The sequence below is a fragment of the Paroedura picta genome, chromosome 7 (assembly GCF_049243985.1).
Source record: "Paroedura picta isolate Pp20150507F chromosome 7, Ppicta_v3.0, whole genome shotgun sequence".
Classification (NCBI taxonomy): domain Eukaryota; kingdom Metazoa; phylum Chordata; class Lepidosauria; order Squamata; family Gekkonidae; genus Paroedura; species Paroedura picta.
In genome coordinates, this window is record NC_135375.1 from 50936332 (window position 1) to 50962060 (window position 25729).

The 25729-nt window shown below is 41.4% G+C and overlaps 1 protein-coding gene across 3 annotated transcripts; it reads left to right on the forward strand.

Moving 5' to 3' along the window:
• Window positions 1-1955: 1955 nt before the first annotated feature.
• Window positions 1956-24106, forward strand: DCP2 (decapping mRNA 2). Of its 3 annotated transcripts, XR_013233147.1 has the most exons (12): window positions 1965-2157; window positions 7424-7575; window positions 9019-9146; window positions 10108-10206; window positions 11727-11879; window positions 12524-12636; window positions 12756-12863; window positions 14403-14535; window positions 15100-15201; window positions 18274-18325; window positions 21502-21908; window positions 22015-24106. XR_013233147.1 is itself a non-coding variant. In XM_077347786.1 (11 exons), the coding sequence occupies exons 1-11, from the start codon at window positions 2105-2107 to the stop codon at window positions 21657-21659; spliced, it is 1251 nt and encodes a 416-aa protein (XP_077203901.1). In that variant the 5' UTR covers window positions 1965-2104; the 3' UTR covers window positions 21660-24106. The 3 variants fall into 3 exon arrangements, 2 of the variants coding, with proteins under 2 accessions (XP_077203902.1, XP_077203901.1); XM_077347786.1 differs by having other exon boundaries at window positions 21502-24106; XM_077347787.1 differs by lacking the exons at window positions 18274-18325; window positions 21502-21908; window positions 22015-24106 and adding an exon at window positions 17113-18251 and having other exon boundaries at window positions 1956-2157.
• The last annotated feature ends 1623 nt before the right edge of the window (window positions 24107-25729 follow it).

The window sequence follows — 25729 nt, forward strand, 5'->3', positions numbered from 1 at the left end:
TAAATTCAACAAAGTTTGAGTCCTGCTGCAACAAAGGTTAATTCTGAGTAAAATCAGATACATCACAATAATTGATGGTGAACAGATTGAATGTGTTCAAGGATTCATTTTTCTTGGATCACAAATTGATGAGAGTGGCAATTACAGCATGGAAATAAGATGTTAAATTGCTTTGGGTTGCTCAGCAATGATGAGCTTGAATTGAACATGGAAAAGCAACAAAGATTTATTCAAGACCACTTGACTCAAATTTTGTTGTGCTACTTCAGACCAACATGGCTATCCACTTGAATATATCTCTTTGGAAAAGCAAGGACATAAGCCTGACTAACAAATGAAGATTAGTTCAATCTATCATATTTCCAATAGCCACATTTGGGTGTGAAAGTTGGATGATGAAAAGTTTGGACAAGAGGAGAATTGATTTGTTTGCACTCTGGTGTTGGAGAAAGCTTCTGTGGGTTCCATGGAAAGCAGAAGTCACAAACAAGGAAATACTACAGTGCATAAATCTTGGTCTATCACTAGTAGACAAAACCATGAAATTCCAGCTCACTTACTTTGGCCATATCATGTGATTCAACTCAATGGAGAAAGCAATTATGCTAGGATTGGTATAATCACCAAAAGTTATACTGAGAATTAAACTTTGTTGGGTTTAAAGGTACAACTGGAGCCAAACTTTGTTCTATTGCTTTAGACCAACACAGCTACCCATCTGAATCTAAGGTGAATTCAGTTTATAATCCAGGAAGGAGATTCCACTAAGCAGAATCAATTTTGTAGTCATAGTATTTACAAATTCTTTACTGCCAGTAAACTAGTCATAGTATTTACAAATTCTTTACTGCCAGCAATCTATGATCTCACATAGTCACAGACTTCTGATTCTATGGTGTTGTACATGTCATCACCCAGTAAATAAAACATGATGTGAGATTTTTTAACACTTATCCCTTTTCATTTACAAGTCTTTAAAATATTACATTTGAGCTCCTGGAACCAAGAAATTATGCATCCATTTAATGAAGAGTGGAATAACTTGTTCCCACAAGTGACAGTGGTTACTAGTATTTCTAAAACTCTAGTCCCCCAAGTTGTTGCAGGGTATGGTTTTCTCTACCAAGTCACTTAATATTATATGGCCAGCAGGTACACTTTCTATGACTGTTCAGATGACATAGCATTGTAAGCCAGAGACGTGGATAAAGGTTTAGATCTTGGCTCAGGGCAGATAATAGGTTTAATCTTAATAAGGCCTTAATATGTGGAAATTGGCAGCTGCAGTTTTTCATAGTACGGAGGTTAAAAAGCTGATAAATAACATTCCATTACACATGCTATAGCAACAGGGCGTTGTTTCCCTCCTGATTTCCACCTCTAGCGGAAGTTCTGAAAGAAAAGGCCCAAACAAGATGGACCATGACGTTCAAAAGCCCTATTCTGCATGAGAAGTTCAAATTGGTAGCCATGTTGGTCTGAAGTAGCATAATAAAATCTGCATGAGTTAAAACTGCCAAAGGTCACTCACACCTACAGATTAAATCTACGCAAAGAGCCAGCCTAATATGAAGGGTTTGGACCTAGAAGCAGGCCGTGTGGCTTTGAGGAAGTAACCACTCTTAGATTCACCAAAACACGTTCCCAGAGCATGTGCAGGATTATTTTCTGGTCAACTAGCGCGATGACTCGCACAAGTCCCAACAAAAAGAAAATTTTCAGGTCACGAGATGCTGAGCGAGTGTCCCCTCGGTCCGGCTCGCCATAAGGCGCCGTCGTTTCTTTCGTTTCCTGAGTCACTCAAAAGCGACCTCCACCCGCCGCTCTTCAACTGGCTGTCTCGAGGATCGTCCGTCTGTAAGCAGGCAGCTGATTGGTGACTTTCTCCCGACGCCTCTCCTGTTTATTGGTTGTGAGGGCCGACTGCCTCCCCTTTCCCCGCCTCTTCGAGCAACGGCTTGGCGGATTGGCTCCGCCGGCCTTCCTTCCCACGGGGCGGTCCCGCCTTCCCCTCCGTCCTTCTGTGCGCGTCCCCTTCTCTCGCCTCCCCTCTCGCGCGCCACTCCGGGCCCCGCTCCGTCGGGATGAGCCCCGCTGCCTCCCCATGGAGACCAAGAAGGCCGAGATCCCCGGCAGCGTCCTGGACGACCTGTGCAGGTAACGCCGCCGCCGGGCGCCGCCCACCGTCCATCCGCCGAGCCGCGGCTGCGCACGTTTCGAAGGGGAAGAATCCTCCTCAGGGACTGGGGGCAGCGGTCTCCCCCAAACCTCCGTCGCAGGAGCGCCTGTGCGTCGTCTATAGCGGAAGCAGGGGCGGCGGGCGGGGGAGGGAGGGAAGCCAGGCCCCCTTCCTTCCTTCCTTCCTTCCTTCCTTCCTTCCTTCCTTCCTTCCTTCCTAACTCTCGCAAGGCGGCCTCTGGAGTCGGGGAGAGGGACAACACATCGGAGCCGCCGGCCAGGAGACGAAGGAAGTCCAAAAGCCCCGAAACGCCTCGCCAGGGCGGCAGGACCCCTCGTGTTGACCCCTCACGCGAGACATGTCTGCGCCAGCACCTCCTCTGTGGAGGCTGAGGCCGCACCAATATAGTAGGAAATATAAAAACACAGCCTTGAAAGTATGTCCTCGCTTGGGGTATCCAGTCCCTGCTCCTTTAGTGTGGTTATACCCATATGAAAAGTACTGTAAATCAAGCAGCAACAGTGTTCTTTTGACTGCGCAGCAGGCAGAAAAGAAACTGGACAAAGAACAAGAGGCAGGTGTCTGCCTACTTTCCTCCTCTGCGATGGTTCCTCGCTTACAGCTGCGAATTCGGTTAAGGAGGTTCATTATTTATTTCACTATAAACATAATAGAAAATAAATATAAACATGATATAAAACTAAGTAAGCAACAATAAAACAGTGAATCATCAGTTAGAACCAGATTAAAAGTTGTAGAAAACCACATTAACACTGTTGCAGTGATCGTGAACTTCTGAGGTCAGTTATACCTATTAGAAGGACAAAGGAAAAAAGAAGGCAGGAGGGAGGGATTTGCTATCAATGTTAAAAAGTAAAGGTAAAGGTATCCCCTGTGCAAGCACCGAGTCATGTCTGACCCTTGGGGTGACGCCCTCTAGCGTTTTCATGGCAGACTCAATACGGGGTGGTTTGCCAGTGCCTTCCCCAGTCATGACCGTTTACCCCCCAGCAAGCTGGGTACTCATTTTACCGACCTCGGAAGGATGGAAGGCTGAGTCAACCTTGAGCCGGCTGCTGGGATCGAACTCCCAGCCTCATGGGCAAAGCTTTCAGACGGCTGCCTTACTACTCTGCGCCACAAGAGGCTCTGCTATCAATGTTAACTGGCTTTATATCTGTATAGCCAGCCTCGAACACAGGCCTGACAGAAGAACTCTGTCTTATAGGCCCTGCAGAACTCAGAGACTTTTGACAGGGTCCTGATCTTACTTGGTAGCTCATTCCATTAGGCAGAAGCTAGGGCCAAAAAAGCTCTGGCTCTGTTTGAGGCCAGCTGTTTTTCCTTGGGACCAGGAATCCTCAGCTGGTTGGCATCACTCAGTCAACCCTCAGGGGTACTTATTCAGAGAGGAGGCCCTTCAGGTATGCAGGCCCAGACCTCATAAGGCCTTGAAACCTCTCTTCATTTCATTCAAGATTTATTTTATGAGAATCAGGGTACCAGGTACTGGTATGTGTGCTTTTGCTCTCCAAACCTTCCTACACAAAACCAATCCTCTGATGTGCATTGTATAGCCTGAACTCTCTTTCTTGGAGAGAATGCTTAACCGTGAATGCTTGTTTTTCTGTAATACTTTCACTTTGGAGAACAAATGGTATCCTGTCAAAGTAAGGTTGTTGATTAATCAATTTATCACACAGTCCACCTATTTTGGCCTTCCTTCTTTGCTTCCATCGTCATTCTCATGGTAGCCCTCCTCAGCCTGCCTGGGTGTCAGCTTTCCATGGTTAGAGGGGTAGTGTAGTAATAATTGGCTCTCCTTGCATTGACAGAACTCTGGATCTTGTGAATGGCTGAAATTTATGGCACTTGTGTGTAGAATCATCATCATGTATAATAAATATGTATTCTGCAGTTTTAATCACTTAAAGATAGCAGATACATCCCTGTGTCTTTTAATGCTGAAATTAGTACTGTTTCTATGGTCACCGGCTAATTTTCCAGCATGGATTATCTTCTTTTAAATTTTTTATATTTTCTTTTATTTCTGTTTTTGAAGGAAACAGTACATAGTATGTAATACATAAGTTTAAAATTTCTTAAAATGTTTCTTCGTAAGTTTTTGTTTTAAAAGTAGACAAAAGTTCTAGTGATTAATTTCTTGTGTAGCTGATTGAATCATCATCATCATTGTTTAATAATTAAGGGATGTTTCTGTATGGCATGTTAGTGCCTGATCTCTTTCAATGGCCTGGTCAGTGCTTGACAATGGCAAGGCAGATGATGAGATAATTCATTAGGTAACAAATAGTGGTATTTGGAAATACAAAAGTAGGGATTGGTCAGAAGCTAGGAAACAGTGATCTAGAATGCCAAGATCAATGCCATTTGTGCATGTGGACCAGGCTGGATTGAATGGCAGGTAGGATTCTGTCTAGCAAACTAGAGCTTATTTCCTGTTGAGCCAATACAGGGAGCCACCTAGCTAAGGGTGTGCACTAGCATTTTAGCTGTGTTAGGGAGGAACGGCACAGTTAGTGAAATATTGGGAGTTTTATTGTTCTAGAAAGCCATTTTGTGAATTTCAAAACAACTTCCCTTTTTTAGTTAAGACTATGATAGTTGCTTGATTATTTCACAGAGGAAGCTTAACATAAAATGTATAGGGGTTTGGACTAAATTTTTCTTCCAACTGCACCTTCTTGACCTTCCCATGTGGAATTATAGGGAGACTGAGAGCTGTGGGAGTCCAAGAAGCACTCAGCACAGCTGTGGCCCACTACGTGTTCTCCAGGTCTGTGGAACAGGCTCTATTAGTAGCTCCTTAAAGGGGATGGGATGTAGCCCCAAAGCTTTCAGGGAGAATATAAACAATCTGAATATTGGATTTGGGGCGGGCTCATTCTCACCACACTTCGTCCACACTAGTTTCCTATGTTCACCAAACCCACCCCCACCCCCTGGAAGATTTCTGTTCCCTGAGAACCAAGGCTGAGATGGTTAGATGGGTTCTATCATTGGGCTTACATTTGATTGCCTAACCAGAATCATGCCAGTACAGGGCGTGAGGCATAAAAGAAAGATGCTTCATTCTAGTTTTGCCTTTTGCTTGGAAAACAATGAGATTTGGGACACATTTTATCTGGGGTGGGCATGTGGAACCATCCGGGACTCAGTCTTGCTAAAATAACCTCTGGAATAGAGAACCATTGTTTGTAACGTCTCTAAGATAATTATTTAGCTTTGTTATTATCACTGGTCCTTTACTGAATATTCTTGCACATTCTTTTAGGAAATCATCATTTAAATTATATTTGGTGTATTCTTGAATTCTGGGGTTTCAATCTGAATCCAGTACTTTGGTCCAGGTTAGCTACAACTATCAGAGTAACTTTCTGGAACTCACTTTATAAGTGCCCAACCTTGCAGGGTTGATTTCCTGTTTAGACCTGGGAAAGCTAGAGGCTTGAATCCTAGGTTTCTGACATGCTGGATAGTTAAAAGGGTTGCTGGTGGAGATATCCTGATGTATGAATTCAGACTTTGGATTTTTGTTTTGCCTAACCACTCACACCTCTTAACTTGAGCTCCATAGCTTGGGGAACTTGTGACATGTTGTTGTTGTTATATAATAATAATAATAATAATAATAATAATAATAATAATAATAATAATATTTTTAGACCGCCCTTCTCCAAAAAGGTCTCAGGGTGGTTTACAACATAAACAGTTAAAAACACAATAATATCCCCATAAAACCCCCCAATTTACGTCAAACAACAGATCACATATAACATATAAGTGGCAGTGGTCACAATTCTAATCATATTTACCCAACTTCCCCCATGTTCAGCCTGGTGGGGAGAATAATATTCAGAAAAAAGGTTGCGCTCAATATTGGAGGGGATCCTCCGATGGATTAGTGGGAGAGCTGCTCCAGCCTCAACCATATGCCAGGCGGAAGAGCTCCGTCTTGCAGGCCCTGCGGAAAGCTGGTAGATCCCGCAGGGCCCTTAGCTCTTCTGGGAGCTCATTCCACGAGGTTGGGGCCAGGACCAAAAAGGCCCTGGCCCTGGTCGAGGCCAGGCGAACATCCCGTGGGCCTGGGACAACCAGTAAATTCATACCCGCAGAGCGGAGTGCTCTGTGGGGGGCATAAGCAACCAAGCGGTCCCGCAGGTAGATGGAACCCAGGCCATGTATAGCCTTAAAAGTCAATACCAATACCTTGAATCTGATTTGGAAACAGACTGGTAACCAGTGCAGATGACAAAGCACCGGCTGAATGTGGGCCCTCAAAGGTGTTCTAGTAAGGACCCTGGCAGCCGCATTTTGGACCAGCTGTTACTTCAGAGTCAAAGACAAGGGAAGGCCCGCATAGAGCGAGTTACAGAAGTCTAATCTGGAAGTGACCGTTGCATGGATCACTGTGGCCAGGTGTTCCGAGGACAGGTAGGGCGCTAGTAGCCGGGCTTGGTGAAGATGGAAAAATGCTGTCCGAACTACATTGGTGACCTGAGCCTCCATAGAGAGGGAGGCATCAAATGTCACCCCTAAATTCCTGGCAACTGGTGCAGGTGCTAATCGCACCCCTTCCAGGCATGGGAGGCACGCTTCCTGGTCCTGCCCAGCCACAGGTCCTCCGTTGTGGAGGGGTTGAGTTTCAGGCGACCCTGCCTGAGCCATCCAGCCACTGCTTCCAAACAACTGGCAAATGTATCCGGGGTGGAGTCCGGCCAGCCGTCCATTAGGAAGTAGAGCTGGGCGTCATCCACATATTGGTGGCATCCCAGCCCATAGCCCCAGACCAGCTGGGCTAGAGGGCGCATATAGATATTAAAAAGTGTGGGGGAGAGTATCACCCCCCTGCGGAACCCCGCACGTTGAAAGCGGTGTGGAGGTGACATGGTCTTCTGACCTATACTTGCAATACCCCATTCTCACTGCTTGTAACTTTGTGTGTGTGTGTGTGTGTGTGTGTGTGTGTGTGTGTGTGTGTGTGTGTATTTGCCCTACTGAATTTGACCTCTTGTCATAGTAGCTAAGGCTTATAAAAACTTACTCAACAATATGTTTGTGAGAGTTTACAGGAACATGATACTTTTAATTAATAATCTCATGGTGGTAACTGGAGGTTAGCTCTTTCTAAATACATAAATTGATGAAAACCTTTATTTGTATGTCTTCAGTAGACTTCTAAATGGCTTGTTATTGAACATTAACTTTTTTCTCCCCCAACAGCCGCTTTATTTTGCACATTCCCAGTGAGGAACGAGACAATGCTATCAGAGTATGTTTTCAGGTTGAGCTTGCCCATTGGTTTTATTTGGATTTCTACATGCAGAACACACCAGGATTACCTCAGTGTGGGATAAGAGATTTTGCTAAAGCTGATATCCTTTCTGCATTGATATATATATATATAATTTTTTTTATTGTGGATCAACTTTATGTAGAGGCAGCAATTGTGAAATTTCTGCGTTCTTAGCATCTGTCTGTGTAATGTTTGGAATATGATATGACTAGGGTGAGCAGGATTTGCTTTTCAACTCAGGTAGTTTCTGTCTGGGATATTTTGAAGTATTTCACCCTCAGTATTGCTAGAAGTATGTTACATATGTTTTCTGTGTCTATATGTCTCCCACTGGAAATTGCATATCGATTCTTATACTTCTAGGAATGGAGAACTTAATTGGGGCTATCAACAGTCCTGGAGAAATGTCCTGTCACCTGAGAGCTGAAACTTCTTATGGTATAATAGCCCATTAATTCTCTGTTAAAGGGACAGGGCATTTTTTCTCCAGGCAGTTGGCCACCCTGAGCTTAATTGCATTGTATCTGCACAGCTTCCTTATCACCCATGGAAAGGGAAGACGGCTTGCATATGTATGTATGCTTAGGTTGCATTGTTACTGCATTTCAGTTGTTACCTACTAGCATTGCTTCATGAGGCACATATTTTATAAGTTCTGCTTAATTGTGATGTTTATACACTTTCAGCCACAAAATTGTCCTAGTAGACTGCAGAGTGAGTACTGAAACTAGTCTAAATTTTTAACTACCTTGAAAACAAATAAAGATTAAATCTAGACAAATAGATAATTTATCCATAAAATTCTAATTCCCAAGTGATTGGCAGAATTAAAAAGTAGCTGAATTTTTCAGAGTACTATAAATGAGACCATCACAAGAAAGTCCTACTCCTAGGGTAACCTGTTCCAAAACATGACTGATATACATTTCAGTAATCAGTTCCATCCAAGTTTAAAGAGTTGTCTTGCTGCCACTGGCCAGAACAAGACTGTAAATTGGAAAAGGACCTTCTATTGCCAAAATAATCAGAATCCAAACCCATGAAACCTTATGCTATAAAATATGTGTTGGTTTTTAAGGTGCCCTGAGACTTGATTCTTGTGTGTTTGCTGCTGCAGACTAATATGGCTACCACATGAGAGAACATATGAGTATTGAATCTCTGTTATGCAACATCTGTCCTGACCAGAATGGTTCAGGTTAGCTCAATCCTGTCAGGTCTTGGAAACTAAGCACGGTTGGCCCTGATTAGTATTTGGATAGGTCACCACCGAGGAAGACCAGGGTTGCTACACAGAGGCAGGCAATGACAAACTGTCTCTGCATGTCTCTTTAAACTCTGCATGTTTTCTATAAATCGGTTCTGACTTGATGGTACTTTTACCACCCTTATGCAACATCTAAAACATCCCCTGAAGGTAGTGCACATAAAGAAGGAAAAGGACTTGGTAGAAATGTGGTTGTAAATTTTTAATGGAGATGGTGTGTGTCCTCATGCCATGACTTTCCTTGACTGCCTGTACTTTTCAATCATTGCCCTTTTTTACTGCCTCAAGGTGAAGATGTGCAGAAAGTTTTAGATGAATGGAAAGAGTATAAAATGGGAGTGCCAACATATGGTGCGATTATTCTTGATGAGACACTTGAAAATGTAAGTGGGATACTCTCCTGAAGGATTTCTTTATGCCTTGAAGAAGTTAACAGTGGATTCGACATTAACTTTTAAAGGCAGTGTATTGAAATGAAGCTGCTTCAGTGACTTCTTAATGTCGTGTTTTATAAATGCTTGGCTCCTAGCTGCATAATGCGTCTTGTGTTTTATTGAGATTCTTCCCCCCAATTTAGAGATCATCTTGGTGTATATTTTTGACTATATTAAAACTGGTATTACAGTACCTACCGTATTTGCCAGCGTATAAGACGACTGGGCGTATAAGATGACCCCCCCAACATTTCCACTCAAAATATAGAGTTTGTTACATTACAGTACAGTACAATGGGCCACTATGGGCAGCTATGTCTATCCCAACTGAAGTGCACCCGGCCTATAGGATGACCCCCCCCCCCCACTTGGAGGCATGTTTTTCAGGGGGGAAAAGTAGTCTTATACGCCAGCAAATACTGTAACTTTGACATGTATTAATGTTAAATGTTAGCAATAGCAATATTGCTGATGCTTCTGCTTAGTTAATTAACTGTTCCTCTTCATAGATTCAGGTAGGTAGGAATGTTGGTCTGAAGCAGTAGAACAAAGTGTGAGTCTACTGGCATCCAAACACCTCTGGTTTTTTAACTCTTGTATTTGTATGCTAATATGCTGCCATTCACAAGTTTTAACAATTGCTTTAATCTAATCTCAGCTTTACTTATTGCTCAGTTACTCTTACATCTTGGCTCTAGCTCTTCCTAACAGCTAACCCCGCCCCCCCTCCCTGCTACCCTGTAAGGCTTAAAGATAACTGTTGCAATCTATCTGATGGAGTGTGCATGCACACACAATTGCTTATACCCGTAATTAAACTTTGTTGGTCTTAAAGGTGCCACTGGGCTCAAACTTGGTTCATCTTCATGAACACTTAGTTATGTGTCTAAACACAATTTAAATTTTGCAGGTGCTCCTGGTTCAGGGTTACTTAGCGAAGTCTGGCTGGGGATTTCCAAAAGGAAAAGTGAACAAAGAAGAGGCGCCACATGACTGTGCTGCTAGAGAGGTGACTGAGCTGGCGGTATTTGGGTTCAGATATTGTGAATGAAACAGTGATCTTAGAGAGGGATAACACTATGTAAATTTCTTTGAAATGAATGAAGACTTTGTAGCATGTTCGATATTTATGGTTTCCTACATGGTGCAAGTGACATTGCCACTTAAAAGGTGAAAGACCACTGCCTGAGAACATAAGACAAGTCCTGCTGGATGAGACCAGTGGTCTAGCATCTTGGCTCACACAGTAGACAACCAGTTACTCTCGAGGCCAAAACCTTCCCGTAATGTTGCCTCTGGATCTGGGATTTGACGGTTTACTGCTTCTGGATGTGGAGATTCCTTTTAGTCATTGTAGTTAGTAGCTGCTGATAGACTTGACCCTCCATAAATCGATCTAATCTCACTTTCTGAGTGGCCATCACTACATCCTCTATATAACAGGAATGAGCCTTGGGTTTATATCCTCTACATTTTAACCACTTCAGAAGTATTTCCTCTTGTCTATCCTGAATTTACTGCTCAACAATTCCGTATCGTATTTTTAATATGTTATGAACTGCCCCAAGCCCTATGGGAGCGAAATCATCATCATCATAAATAACAGTAAGGTGCCCAAAGTTCTAGTATTTTGGGAGAGGGAAAAAAGTTATCTCTTTTCACTATTTCTATCCCATGCATAATTTTATAAACCTATATTATGTTCCCGTCCCCTCCCAGTAATCTTTTTCTCTCAACTGAAAAGTTCCAGCCTCTTAAGCTTTTCCTCATAGGAAAGGGGTTTCAACCCCTGAATCACTCTGGTTATCCCTTCTGTATTTTTCCAGTTCTTCAGTGACTAGAACTGCAGACAAAATTCCAAACAAGGTCACACTATAGATCTATACTGGGGCATAAAAATACTGGCTGTTTATTTTCATTCCATTTCCTAATAATTTCCAGCATTAAGTTTGTCTTTTGTTCAGACTCCATTAAATTTCCCTGCATTTAACTTAATTTTTCATATTGTTGTCCAATCAGCCTTGGATTTCACCATCCTATTCTTTAAATTTTTCTTTTAGAGAAATTACCTAAGATCTTGGAGAGCTGCTGCTAGTCCTCATAGACAATACTGACTGTGATAGGTCTGTTGCTATAAGACAGTTTCATCCATTTATGTTACTCATTTGACACTAAATCCTGTTTGCCAGTCACATAATATCTCTGTGTTATAACTTGTCCCCTATGCTAATATGATTACACGCCTGTGTTTCACTATTGCTGTGTCTGAGCTGAGAGTACTTATTAGAACCTATCTAGCTCCTGCAACTGCACATCAGAAGTCAGGAGAAGTTGGATAATTACCTACTATTATAGGTGTCCTCACTGCAGGGTACCTAAAATGCTTCTGTTCTGTAAGGTTTGTGGACACTGGGTAAACCCCACCATTATTTGTTTAAATCTTGTATCTTTAAATTAGGATACAAGATAGCCATTTTATAGGATTAAACTATATATGTCAGTTTAAAAATGTAATCTATTTACTTTCAGGTATTTGAAGAAACTGGTTTTGATATAAAAGACTATATCAATAAAGATGATTATATTGAACTAAGAATCAATGATCAGGTGGCACGCTTATACATCATTCCAGGTATTCCAAAGGACACAAAATTTAATCCTAAAACAAGAAGAGAAATTCGGGTAAGTAAGCTCTTTTAATGTTTTTGTAGGCTATGATTGAATTCATGGACACTGAAAAGTTAATTTAACTGTATGGTATTCAGTGATCAATAGTGCAATCCTGTCAAGAGTGACTCCATTTTGAACCCATTGAAATCAGTGAGTTTACTTTGGGGTGGAGTCACTTTGCATTGGATTACATCATATATACCATGAGGAGTAACAGCAGCATTTCCTGTCTAGCATTTGTTGGCATAATCTTTTGCTTTGTAGAGTGGCTAGCATTACAGTACAGTGAATGTATTAAATTGACATTGAAGCCCTGCAGTGTGTTTCTCTTTAATTAAGGACATATTCCTTTTATGTTTTATCTCTTATTTTGGTTAATCTTAGTTTTGTAAAGTGCTACAAATTGAAAGGATGCGGGGATAAAACTTGTTTTCAAAGGCAATATACACTTGCAGATAATAGGTACAGAGCATGAGTGGGGCTGGAAATTATGGCCAGAGTAGATGGATTTATAGGAAGATGATGAAGAAATGGAAATTCTCGACATCCTTTTTGGGCACTGGTGCCTGTCTTGAAGTTTTCATTTTTATAAAAAAAAAAATGGTGAAATTCGGTCCTCTGGATGCAAATCAACAAATCTCTTTCTTGTGTTTCAGAACATTGAATGGTTCTCAGTTGACAAACTGCCTTGCCATAGGAATGATATGACCCCGAAATCCAAGCTAGGTTTGGCACCTAACAAGTTTTTTATGGCTATTCCCTTCATAAGGTATGTTTAGAAGGAAATAAGAACATAATGTTTCATTTCTGCCTTTAGGCAATCATTTTATGCTAAACCATACTAAGAGAAGTTTGGATTTGCTGACAAAACTCTTAATTTTTTCACAGACCATTAAGGGATTGGCTTGCTCGACGGTATGGAGATTCCTCTGATAGTGACAATGGAGTGTCATCCTCTGGTAGCACACCACCTAAGCCAGGCTCAGAAAAAATGAGGTAACAAGCTACCTATATTTTGACATCTGCTAATAACTTTGTTACACTAGATCAGGGGTAAAACTGCGGCCCTCCAGATGTCCATGGACTACAATTCCCAGGAGCCCCCTGCCAGCAAATGCTGGCAGGGGGCTCCTGGGAATTGTAGTCCATGGACATCTGGAGGGCCGCAGTTTGACTACCCCTGCACTAGATGGTTGGGGGTTGGAAATTAATTCCTAATTGTAAATATTTTTCAAAAGAAATACCTTTTTACAGTTTTCTTTATCTGGCAAGATAGCAGAAAGAGTGAGCTTTAATAGCCATAAATTGCCCTCAAGTCCTTTCCTATTGCCAGATGATAAAATAACACTCACAGTCATTTCAATAAATGCCTTGCAAACTGAAATATCCCTGAAATAAATATAGCAGCTTTTGGGACACAAAAGGTGCCATACTAATGTAATGGAATCATATGGCTGTTTTGCAGTCCAGTATAGTTATTGAACATGCATGTGCAAGTGTGTGTATAACAATAAAAGTATTATTACAGTGTATAGAATAGTTTCAGTTGTTACTATATGGTTATATGTATGTATTTGATGCTTGTACTTTGTAGCAAGTCATTCTTCATATTCTGTGACAGTATTTTAATTCACTGGGTTCTATTTTGGTTCTGGAATACAAATCAAACACATACAGTGTAGCTTAATAAAATTCCAGTGTAAACAGCAGTGATTACAGCTCTGTATTGGAAAGCTACATATACAGCTCATCCCACACTGCCTTGTCTTACATAACTACTTGGATCCAGTTCCAGCATTTGAGAAATGGCAGTTGTGTTTGTGCACCTTAGGGCCTGTATATTTCTGTACTGCCCCCTCACCCTCCCTGTATGTGGAATACATAATAATGTGTATATAAAGCATGAGACCTCTGATTTCCTCAGAAACCATTTTTTAGGGAGAGAAAAGAAATTATGCCTTCAAGATATTGGAGTGTGACGGATATATGGCAGACATACAAAACAGTAAAAATTTAAAGGAACAAAAAATCATCTAAGAAGATTCACATCAAATAAATTGGCCAGTTGTTTCCAGACTATTTTGTAATGCGCGATACTGAACGTTTTTTTAAGCTGCTACAAAACCCGTGTACAGAAGTTAAGCAGTATTAACTACAAGATGCACTATTACTATCAAAAACTTAAGTCACTGAAAATGAAAAGATGAACTAAAAGGTCTAGCAGAGAAGGGGTGCATTCTTTACAGTTAACTGCTGCTAAGGTAGCTAATCTTGGTCACCACCTAGATCACTTTATGCTACTTTAAAGCAAAGATTATTAGACTGACAGTTGTATAGTCAGCATCTGTAACAATGGTTACCATTCTGTAACAGGTAATATCCAAAGAGAAAATGTATTCCATATTGTTGTAATGGGCACTTGACATGAATGGCTATGGGAATGCCTCTTTTGCTCTTTTTTGTAAGCTGTTTGTGTTGTAGTTTCTTATGTTCCTCAGCTGTTTTTCTTAATAAGATGCTTTTTTGATGGATTAGATCAAAGCTTCATTATAGCCAGCAAGTGCTATCAGATGGTCCTTCAGGAGATCAGTGGACAAAGCACAGACAGTTGCAGCAACAAAAGCCACACAACAATCATTTTGAGATGTCTGAAACATTAAAACTAAAGGTCAGTTTCTTTTTACTAAATTCTTTGAGCTTCAGAGGTTCCTGTGTAGGTTACTGTTTTGACTTCTTAAACCTCAAGTTCATAGCAGTCAAATAGGGATACAGTGTTAATAAGTTGGAGGTATTCCCTGGAGCCTCTTGTGGCACAGAGTGGTAAGCAGCCGAAATGCTGTCTGAAAGCTCTGTTCATAAGGCTGGGAGTTCGATCCCAGGAGCCGGTTCAAGGTTGACTCAACCTTCCATCCTTCCGAGGTCGGTAAAATGAGTACCCAGCTTGCTGACTGGCAGACTGGGGTAATGACCGAGGAAGGCACTGGCAGTATTGAGTCTGTATTGAGTCTGCCCTGTATTGAGTCTGCCATGAAAATGCTGGAGAGCGTCACTCCAAGGGTCAGACATGACTCGGTGCTTGCACGGGATACCTTTACCTTTTATTCACTGGAGAATGGTGAATGCAGATCTGTTTCTCATGTGCTACCTAGTTATTCAGTGGCAAACTTACAGAATACAATTTTTGACTTTCTGACTGTTCTCTTTTTTCTTCCTTACGTTGTGATATGTTCAGAGCATACGAGGCAATGGTAGAAAGCAATACCAAGACACTCCTAACCAAAAGAAGAGAGCAAATGGAGTCCATAGTCAACCAGCTAAACAGAATCAAACTTCGGTAAGATATTCAATGGTAAATGAGAATTGCACCTTGCTGAGAAGGAAAGTATAGTGATACCTTGAGATGTTGATTAGGAATATGGTCACAGGTTAGTCAGTTGACTAATCACATATAGAATCATAGAGTTGGAAGGGGGTCATACAGGCCGTCTAGTCCAACCTCCTGCTCGATGCAGGATCAGCCTAAAGCATCCAGGGAAAGTATCTGTCCAGCCACTGCTTGAATACTGCTTGAAGACATATTGTTGTCTAGTGATCAAAATATACTGAAAACATTAACCTTATTTGGAACTGGTAATAGGAACTTCCAGCAACAGGTATATAAAAACTCAAAGTAATTGGTATTGTAAAATAGTGAAATTAACTTCAAAAATGTTGTAAAAACTTTTTAATAGTGTTAGATAAGGTTTTTGTAAATGTAGATGCTGCTTTTTATTTTTATCAGGATATGGCAATAGCAGCTATTGAAAAACAAGCCTGTTTGAAGATGCCTACTTATAGCAAGCCCTGTAAGTGAGGTTTTTGCCATTTTAGGTAGGTTTGCCCCAGGCAGAAGGGCAAACAGCTCTCACTTCTGGCCTTGCTCACAGATGGCATCATAAGGAAATATTTTAAACATTTTAAAGCCAAACTTCCACCCAACTTTAGGATAATTAAATCAAGATTAGAAACACATCTAAATATTTATTTATTTATCATCTATACCGCCCTCCCCGGAGGCTCAAGGTGGTTTACATTATAACAGAGAACCATACATAAAACAGTATGTATACAAATAATTTAAATAGTTCATAGAAACAAAAATATGAATGTGAGAAAGGATCAGCAGAAATCTGTGAGGGAGCACCAAGTAAAAATACAAATGAAAGGTTTTATCTGCTGGTGGAATGGAAGACGATGATGAAGGAGAAATATGATTCTTCTGGAAAAGAAATTCCATCGTTTTGGTGCCATGTCCGAGAAGGGCCTTTCTCAAGTTGCTACCCACTTAGCACAAGATGACTGGGGAACTTGAAGAAGAGCCAATGGAGAAGACTTGTAGAGGTTGGGTAGGAAGAACAGAAAAGTTGCCAGCTACATCATTGCATTCTTCTATTTGACTGTGGTCAAATGATAGTTAACAATATTTGATTGGCTAGCTGGCTATACTAACTGTAATGTATCCTTCCACACAATAATCGGGCCATTATTTTTTATTGCACTTTGACCCAACACTAATAGCTTAAATGCATGTCATTGGCAAGATAGCATAGGCTGTGGTACAATGGTCTAGGTGCTGGCTTCCCAGTTAAGGGCTTTCCTGTTCCAGCTCTTGGCTGGATTTGGTTGGGAAAAGATGAGTATTTTTTCTGACTTCCAAACTTGCTTAAAGGTAACAGTTGTTCTTATGTTACATAAAATGCATACAAAGTCACAAACAATGGGATATAAAAGCAGCTTTTTAGGTAAATTTTTGAAATAAACATATGATGTATAGGTCCTAGGCATATATTAATTGAGGTCCTTACGCCTAAAAGTTTTCTCCTTAATGGTTCCTTCATTTCTCATTGTGTGCTATTCTTTCCAAGGGTTTGGGGAAAGAATATGAGATTTTATTCTCAGGGCAGGATGTACAGTATAAAACAACTATCATTGGAAGCCAACACAGATGTGGAGAAGAGGCTGCCTAAAATCCTATTTACCTCCAAAAATTCTGAATGAATCTCAAGTTTTTAAACTGGATCCCATTAAGAATCACTAGTTCGTGTAAGGCAGGTGCTGTTGTCTCGTTTCTCTTGCTACATTGCTGTCAATTGTAGCTTGTGTTGTCTACTTCAAACTATTCCAATGCAATTAAAAGAAGATGCACAAGGCAGAGTTTTACTGTTGGCATTCCCTTCTATGTGCCAAAACTGGTATTATCTGATAGGTGAGAAGAAATGTGATAGGATAAGTGGACAGCATCCAGAGGAGGCAGCAGTCTCTGCAACTGGGAGGATCCAAAGGGATCGTGAGTGGAATGACTTAGGAGGAGGACTTTGGCTGGGGATGTTGGAGAAGAAGGGAGAAAGACAACAGAGAAGTGATGGAGAAATGTTTGGAAGGTAACATTCAGTAGGATATAAAAGTCATTGGGGAGGATGAGAGAAGCAGGAACTGCCCTGTGAGAGGAAGTTCTATTATGGGACTCAGAAGATGAGGCCTTGTGGAAATATTGAGGTCCTTTACAAAGTGATAGCATTGCAAACGGATTGTGAATCAAGCCAGTATGGAGGAGGGATGAAAAAGAGTTAAGAGTAGCATATGAATGATGGAGAGTGGGATTCAGTGCAAAGGGAAAGACATGTAGGAGAGAGAAATGACTGTGAAGGATGTGTCTGTACATAGGCTGCCATATAGAGGATGGAGCAGTGTTGTTCTCTCTTGCCCCGGGGGGACGGACCAGAACCAATGGGTTGAAATTAATTCAAAAGAAATCCCGTCTCAACATCCGGAAGAAGTTCCTGACAGAGCAGTTTCTCAGTGGAACAGGTTTCCTCAGGAGGTGGTGGGTTCTCCATCTTTGGAAATTTTTAAACAGAGGCTGGATAGCCATCTGATGGAGAGGCTGATTCTGTGAAGGCTCAAGGGGGTGGCAGGTTACAGTGGATGAGCGATAGGATTGTGAGTGTCCTGCACAGTGCATGGGGTTGGACCCATGCGGTCCTTTCCAACTCTATGATTCTATGATTCTTGGTCATGTGTGTGATGCTAGGTTTAGGAGCTGTGGCTGGAGTGCATCATTCCGTCTCGGAAAGGAGCAGACCTGTTCAGAAAGCAGCCTCCAACTGGATTGCTCTATCAGATACTACCCTGGCACAGCATTTTTTTAGTCCCTTCTCCTTAGCTTCATAAATATGAGAGTGAAGTTTGTGCATGATGAAGTTCTGGCAAAGCCCTGTTGATTTAAATGGGAAAGATTTGAACGCATGGTTAATTCTGTCATCTGAATGAATGTGACTCGCTCTACATAATTATGGTTGAGTTGTACCCATTATTTTTAAGGTATTTGTAATGAGTGAATGTAACATGTGGCCATCTTCTTAATTAGAAATGTGAAAAGAAGTTGCATCCAAGAAGGCTTCAAGATAACTTTGAAGCAGGCAAGTGTAATCATATTTCTTCATTTTCATTTGCTAATACTTGAAGGTAGTAGACCCTCTTTTTCATTTTATGCTATCTTCTGTGTGTCAGAAGGCAAATTGATTCTGAGAAAACTTTCTTACACTTTAATATTGTGTCCGGTTCCTTACAACTGTTGTTTAAAAAACTACTGATATGGAAGTGTAATCAATCAATCCATTTGTTACATTTCTAGACTGCCCTATTGCACCTGACGTCTTGGGGTGGATCACATTTATATATACGTAGTGCCATTAAAATCATAAAAACAGCAATCATAACATTAAACAAGACAATATTAATGACCCTGCTTGTAAGCCTGTTCTTATTTGCTTGGTTGGTCTAGTACAGGGGTAGTCAAACTGCGGCCCTCCAGATGTCCATGGACTACAATTCCCAGAAGCCCCTGCCAGCATTCGCTGGCAGGGGCTTCTGGGAATTGTGGTCCATGGACATCTGGAGGGCCGCAGTTTGACTACCCCTGGTCTAGTAGGTCTCTCATCTTCCTTCCTTTAGGGAGGCAGCAGGAGAGAAGGCTGTTTAAGCAGCTATTATTACAGCAGCAGCAGCTGGGGACCATATACAGCAGGGGTAGTCAACCTGTGGTCCTCCAGATGTTCATGGACTACAATTCCCATGAACCCCTACCAGCAAACATTGGCAGGGGCTCATGGGAATTGTAGTCCATGAACATCTGGAGGACCACAGGTTGACTACCTCTGATCTAGAGTATATTTAATATGAGCAATGATGGGTTGGATTCTTGAGGAGAGGAGGACATCCTGTTTGACTTGGTACTTCGTGTCCCATCATCTTGGATACAGGAAGTAGGTTGCAGTTTCTGGGCTCTTGAACAAGTGGAAGCACAAGGTGGCAGCTGCAGGTAGTGGCTTGTGCTAAATGAAATGTCTTGTATCCCCCTTGTGGTTCCACTTTGCTCTTGTTCAGCTGATTTCTGGGCGCTGTATAGAGGGGGCAAGTGCTAGGTGTTGCGAAGATCTTGTGCAAGTGGAACAGGGCTAAGTTTGTTTGTTTCTACTTGTGGATTGTTAGATCCAAACTTTTCTGTCAGATGGGAAGGAGTACCTGCTGTCTTCTGTTCTTCTCCATGGTCTGAGAGATCATGCTTTTGAGCACGTTCTCTAAGGCGTTTCTTTATGCAGCTCACAGGCTACCAGGTCCCTTAATATGGTGTCCTTTCTGTCTGAGTTTACCGAACAGTCTCTTACTTTACATTTCCCTCAGTCAGTTTTGTCTGTTACCTGGTTTAGGGACTGGGGAAGAACGTTGGCCCAATGTTAGACCATAAAACCAGAACTCCATACAAAGTGATTTATTTACATAGTCATATTTATGATTCTAGATATGATATGACATGATACACAGATCTCAGGCATGCACTGACAAACACTTGTGTCTGATTACCATCAACCAGCTCCTTAGGTTTGATTCTTGCTTACTATGTGACCCTTTCTTAAGGGCATGAGGGAATTTAGGATTTTCTTTCCGGAGAAGTAAGGTAAAGGTATCCCCTTTGCAAGCACTGGGTCATGTCTGACCCTTGGGGTGATGCCCTCTAGATTTTCATGGCAGACTCAATACGGGGTGGTTTGCCAGTGCCTTCCCCAGTCATGACCGTTTACCCCCCAGCAAGCTGGGTACTCATTTTACCAACCTCGGAAGGATGGAAGGCTGAGTCAACCTTGAGCTGGCTGCTGGGATTGAACTCCCAGCCTCGTGAGCAGAGTTTTCAGACTGCATGTCTGCTGCCTTACCACTCTGCGCCACAAGAGGCTCTTTCCAGAGAAGTAAGCAGTATCAAAGCCTACTGGCTGCCAAAAGCCATTTCATGTGGGGAAAAGAGGTCCATGTGTTCCCCGTAGTAGGTTAGTAGCTCAGCCCATAGGAAATCATAGGACTGCATTACAAAATCATTGCACTTGACATTGTCATTCAAGGACACAGTTCCGTCACAAGACATCAATACTGGGATCACTAGATAAACATACAGAAGGGCCTCAGCAATAATAATATCTCAAGATTTTAGGCTGGGGGATAGGCAACCTCCTGAGTGTTAAAGACCATCCACAGACTTGCAATATCTAAACTTTGCCCAGATGTAGTAGCTGGTTTTTCATGCCCTATTTTTGATCGACCCATCACGACCTCATGGACAATGATCCTCCAGGCCTTCCTGTCCTCTACCATTCCTCAGAGTCCATTTAAGTTTGCACCAACTGCTTCAGTGACTCCATCCAGCCACCTCATTCTCTGTCGTCCCCTTCTTCTTTTGCCCTCGATCGCTCCCAGCATTAGGCTCTTCTCCAGGGAGTCCTTCCGTCTCATGAGGTCGCGATGGGTTGGACACGACTTCGCACCTAACAACAACTTTTTAATGCTTGAAGGAGTCTCCAAGCATTACAATCTCCTTCCCTTTCTCTCTCCACAACAGAACCCCTGTAAGGTAGGTGAGGCTGAGAGAGCTCTGAGAACTGTGACTGGCCCAAGGTCACCCGCTTGGCTACATGAGGAATGGGGAATTGAACCTAGTTCTCCAGATTAGAGACTGCCATTCTTAACTACTATACCAAGTGGGCTCTCCAAATGTTCCTGTTTGCTTTGTAGCTATGAGAGCCAAGTACTCAGCTGCTGGAAAAATGAAAGAATATAGGAAGTGTGCTGGGACCACAGAAACAGATACCACGTATTGCTACAGTAATTATTTATTGAACCCGCATCCTCTTTTGGCTATGCAAAATGGGAATGGATTTTACAAATGGGGTTCCATCAAGCCTGAACCACAGAGACATGCCGGGATCAAAGGTCTGGGGATATTGGATCTCCCTAGAAAGTCTTCTGATTTCTGCTTGCTTTTGTAGTTGGGTGGTGTCAGTTCAGAACTTGGTGAATTCTCTGAGACTGTCCACTAGGAGAAAGAAACCTTGAAAAAGCAAGTGCTTCAACCTTGCATATAGAACCGGAGGTGACTTCACTTCACTGTAGCCAGTTAAGAACCCAAAGTGACTTTACGTCAGCCAGTGAAGAAGAGGCATTCTTTGGTACCCCATTTCATGTGTGGATCTTTGATCTTAATAGTGGGCTTTTGTCACTTTGACCTTTTTTCACTGCTGAAGGTTTGTTCATCTTTCTAATGCAGAAGCTACGTATGACGTGTGTTGTGCCAGTGAAGACCAACTCCCAGAACATGGACAGTCAGTGTCATGCAACGGTCATTGCAAGTTCACTTTCTCCTCACGCGCTTTCCTAAGTTTCAAGTTTGACCACGATTCTATCATGAAGAGTTTTGACCTCTGACATATGAACACACTTCAGAACAGGCAACTGCCTGGGTACAGTTGAGTGGGTTTCCTAAATCCAGCCTTGATCCTTTCTCAGGTTTTTAAACAATGCAGGGACCTAGTGATGGGCTGGGAGGCTTTGTTCTCATTGCAGTATGGAGGAGATATCATACAGTATTGCACTTTAAACGCAGTATAGCTTTTACCTACAGAAATGCTTTCCAATGGTTCATGTGCTAGTTCTCAACTATGCATTACAGCAGGGGTAGTCAACCTGTGGTCCTCCAGATGTCCATGGACTACAATTTCCATGAGCCCCTGCCAGAACAGGCTCATGGGAATTGTAGTCCATGGACATTGGAGGACCACAGGTTGACTACTCATGCATTACAGGGCATTCTTTTCATTTGTTTAAATTGCTGTGTTTTTAGAGTTAAGGAGTATTTTAGCATTAGTACTAACTTTAGCATTTAAATTGCTCTGATGTACAGTTGCTTGTGAGTTTCCCAGATTTTGCAACAAGATGGCAATCCAAAATGAAACCTCTGTGGAGACCAGGGTTGAATATTTGAATTTATGTCACCCTTTTGTGAATCTTGCAGGCTAAAGGCAAACTTTTGTTCTTCAGAATAACTATTCTGGCTGGATTGTAGCTATATTCACCTTTTGTTCTTTGTTGCACTGTATTGGAACTCTTTTTATAGGCATATCATTTAAAATTGTGTTATCATGAAATGCTGGATTCTTGTCTTAACCAACCTTTGAGTTTCATTGGGCTATGGCAACAGAGTTAGCCGTGACCAGTTTACTTTCTGTGTGCTGGTATTGTTGTTTCTCTCTTTTGAAATGTCTACTCAAAATATTCTCCATTAGAAAAGATTGCAGCTCCTTTGGAGATTTAACAAGGGAAGAAAAATAGGATATTGAGAAATTTATAGAATATAAACTAGTCTTTTAAGGTTCTGCAGTGGATGAGTTCAACATATGGGCAAGACAAGCCATTCCAATTCACTGTTTAATCAGGTTTGTAATTGTGCCACAGTTCTCTATCCAGGAGTATTTTGACTGACCTACAGTGAGCTTATTGTGCAAGAAGTTGCTACAGATTCATGAGGATTCAGCAGTTCAACAATAAGATGTATATCAAAATGTGAAAAAGGGTAGGAACAGAGAACAGACTGCAGGAGAATGGAATTAGAAATGGTTATAGCTGTGCTGAAGGAATGTTTGGATATGTGAATGTAACTTTCCTACAGAACTGCTGATAGATGACTGTTCCTCTCAAAACTCCCCCCCCCATTACCTTTACAGCTTGTGTCAGCATTTCAGATTTTGTTCTTGGTGAGGTAAATGTCTAAACTGGAAAGTTTGATGAGCCTGTCCTATTTGGGGATGGTGCCCCTGAAACACAACCTGCTCTTTTACCAGCACCATCCATGACATTCCCTTTGATAAGTACAAGAAAGCTTATATGTAAGTGTTGCTTCTTCTTGCTCTCTGTAGTGAGAGAGGCTCAAATTAGTTTCCATGTGAACTCAGTTTGTTTCCAGGTTTTTTTTTAAGTTGCCTGTGCCTGCCTGTTGAAATCCAGACTTTGTTCAAATCAGTCAATTCATTGGATTTGTTGATTTCTTTAAGAGCAAAGCAGCTGAAGGGCTGGTGTTGTGTGGCAGTACACTTTTTATCTGATCACTTTCGTGTAAGGGAGGGATGCTCAGTATTTATTGCAATAAAGTGCCTAACATTCCAGCTTTTCCTCCATTGCAGACTGGATATTCAGGCTGCTTGTGCCAAACATCTTACTTGTTGCTTGGCTTCCCAGGAATGTTAATGCTGCTTCCTTTCCATATTACCATTGAATGGGAAGCACATTGCACAGTTGTGTGAATCTTACGTTTGAAATGGATTTCCTCTTGGCATGACATCTTAAACAGCTGTTTGACAATATATGATGGAATGAAATAGCAAGATCTGCCCTCCACATAAAGTGAACTCCAATTTTGCAACAAGTATCTTCCTTAGAAAAGACAATGTCTGAGTTCATTAAAAATTCCCAAATGCTACAAAAACTAACCTGGATTTAATAATCAAGCCTTAAAATAGGTTGAAAGTAAACATGATAAATATGCAATATTTTTCCAGTTTAAAAGGTACCATATTTCAAAGCTGTATGTTTTTAATTGCTATCATGTTTTTAAGTGGTTGGCTATAAACTTCTTTATGGGTTCCTTTGGTGCCCTGCACTGTGAACATTTCAGGTTGTTTGTTGGTTTGTATATTATGTTTTTTGTTTGTAGAGTGTTTAAATGAGTCATTTTATACTTACGTACTCTGAAGTGCAGGCATATGGTTTACATGGATTTCTGTAAAACAATGAAGAAATGGCAATTTGTTGATTGTAAAATTTTTGTCTTGTCTAATGTGGGCATTTTAAAAGATGGGAATAAACAATCTGTGAATGAATTTGGGATCTTAATAGAAGAATTTTACTGCTTGCAAATGTGGCACTGTGTCCTCTCTTTGCCAGATCTAATTGAATTGTGAATGTTGCTTATTTGGTCCTTAAGTCTAAATGACTTCTGTTAGTGACCAAGAATGAAAACTTTGATCTTTGTAGAGTTTTGACAGTTTTCGTTTTGGTGGGTCATAAATTCTCTGGTATGCAGTCAGCTTGCCTGTTGCTGACATTTTTTGAATCTAGTACTTGAGATTTACAAAGAGAAAAATTGAAGAGTGCAAGTCATAGGGATGTTGGAACTGTACCTCTTCCAGGGTGAGTAGCCTTGGAACAATGATGTTTCCTAGGACACATCTGCAACAGCATATCAGCTGTTAAGGAAAAGAGAACCGACAGCAAGTAGGGAGTTTTGGTGGCTTTTGAAGAGTCTGTGTGCGTGCACACATGCAAGAGAGATCCTGGTTATTCCCCCCCTCCCCCCCAAAAAAATGTTTTGCGGTGATAATAGTTTTTTCACATAACATTTGGTATAGTAAGGGTAGTAGGTTTATGTGTCTTCATATATTTTTTCTTTTCCCACTGCCTCTCTCCTAATTGGGAAAAACAAGCTATCTGAAACTATTTCCCAGTTGCCTTTACAGATTTTATCTCTGCATACGCAGTTACGGGACATGACATTGTACTGTGTTAAATGTGTAAATTTCGGGTGCTCCGTTCATGTTTCTTTTCAGAAGAATATACATAACAGAAATAACATGTGCAATATGAAGGCATTCACTTTAAGACGTGACTTTCAAGAAGAGAAATCTATTTGGCCTGCAAGTGATAATTTCTTGCTATCAGAACTGACACGTACAATATGTCTTGTATGCTTATATTCAGTCTGAATGTCATTCTTTAGTTACACTAAAAATAAGAAACCTTTTCACTAATTTTTGTTGAAATCATAAGACCTATGTCCCAATGCTAAGTCAATTTTTAGATTCTGCACACAAATAGGTTCCAACAGAACAGCCAAACAACTGCTTTAGAAATGGGTAATACATCAAAAAGCAGTTTGGTGGCCTGGGATCTGATGCTTTTGGAGTTTGTAAAAAATCCACTGAGGTACATGTTAACCCTTAAGTGTGTTGGAAGTAGTTCTTTACGATCTGGTTAGTATAGTTTCTTTAAAAGGAAGTAGAAGTCAGGAATAAAGTAGAAGAACTGGACCTCTAAAATAAAAGGTATGGGCAGGTCTATTTCAAAATTGGAGAAACTCCCAATGATTTCTGAGGTGGTAGAAGACATAATGAACAGTTAAATAATATTTGTTAGGTTTGAAAATAATGGTAAAGTTCATATATATGTATATACATATATAATCTGTTTCATATAATATATTTCTGATAAGGCCTTGGAGAAGAAGCATGTCTCATGGTTTAAGTGCCACTGAGCACTTAACACCCACTCAGGGCAGCTGTCCCACCCGAGTGCTGCCTCCTCCAATCAGCTTGCCTGTCTGTCCAGTAGCCAGCCAATCACCTTCCATCCCCACCCCTGACCACCCCCTCTTCCTTCCACTTCCCTCCAAGGCTCAGAGGCTGCAGATTCCCCCAGGAGAGGGAGAGGCCATCTACAGAGTTCTT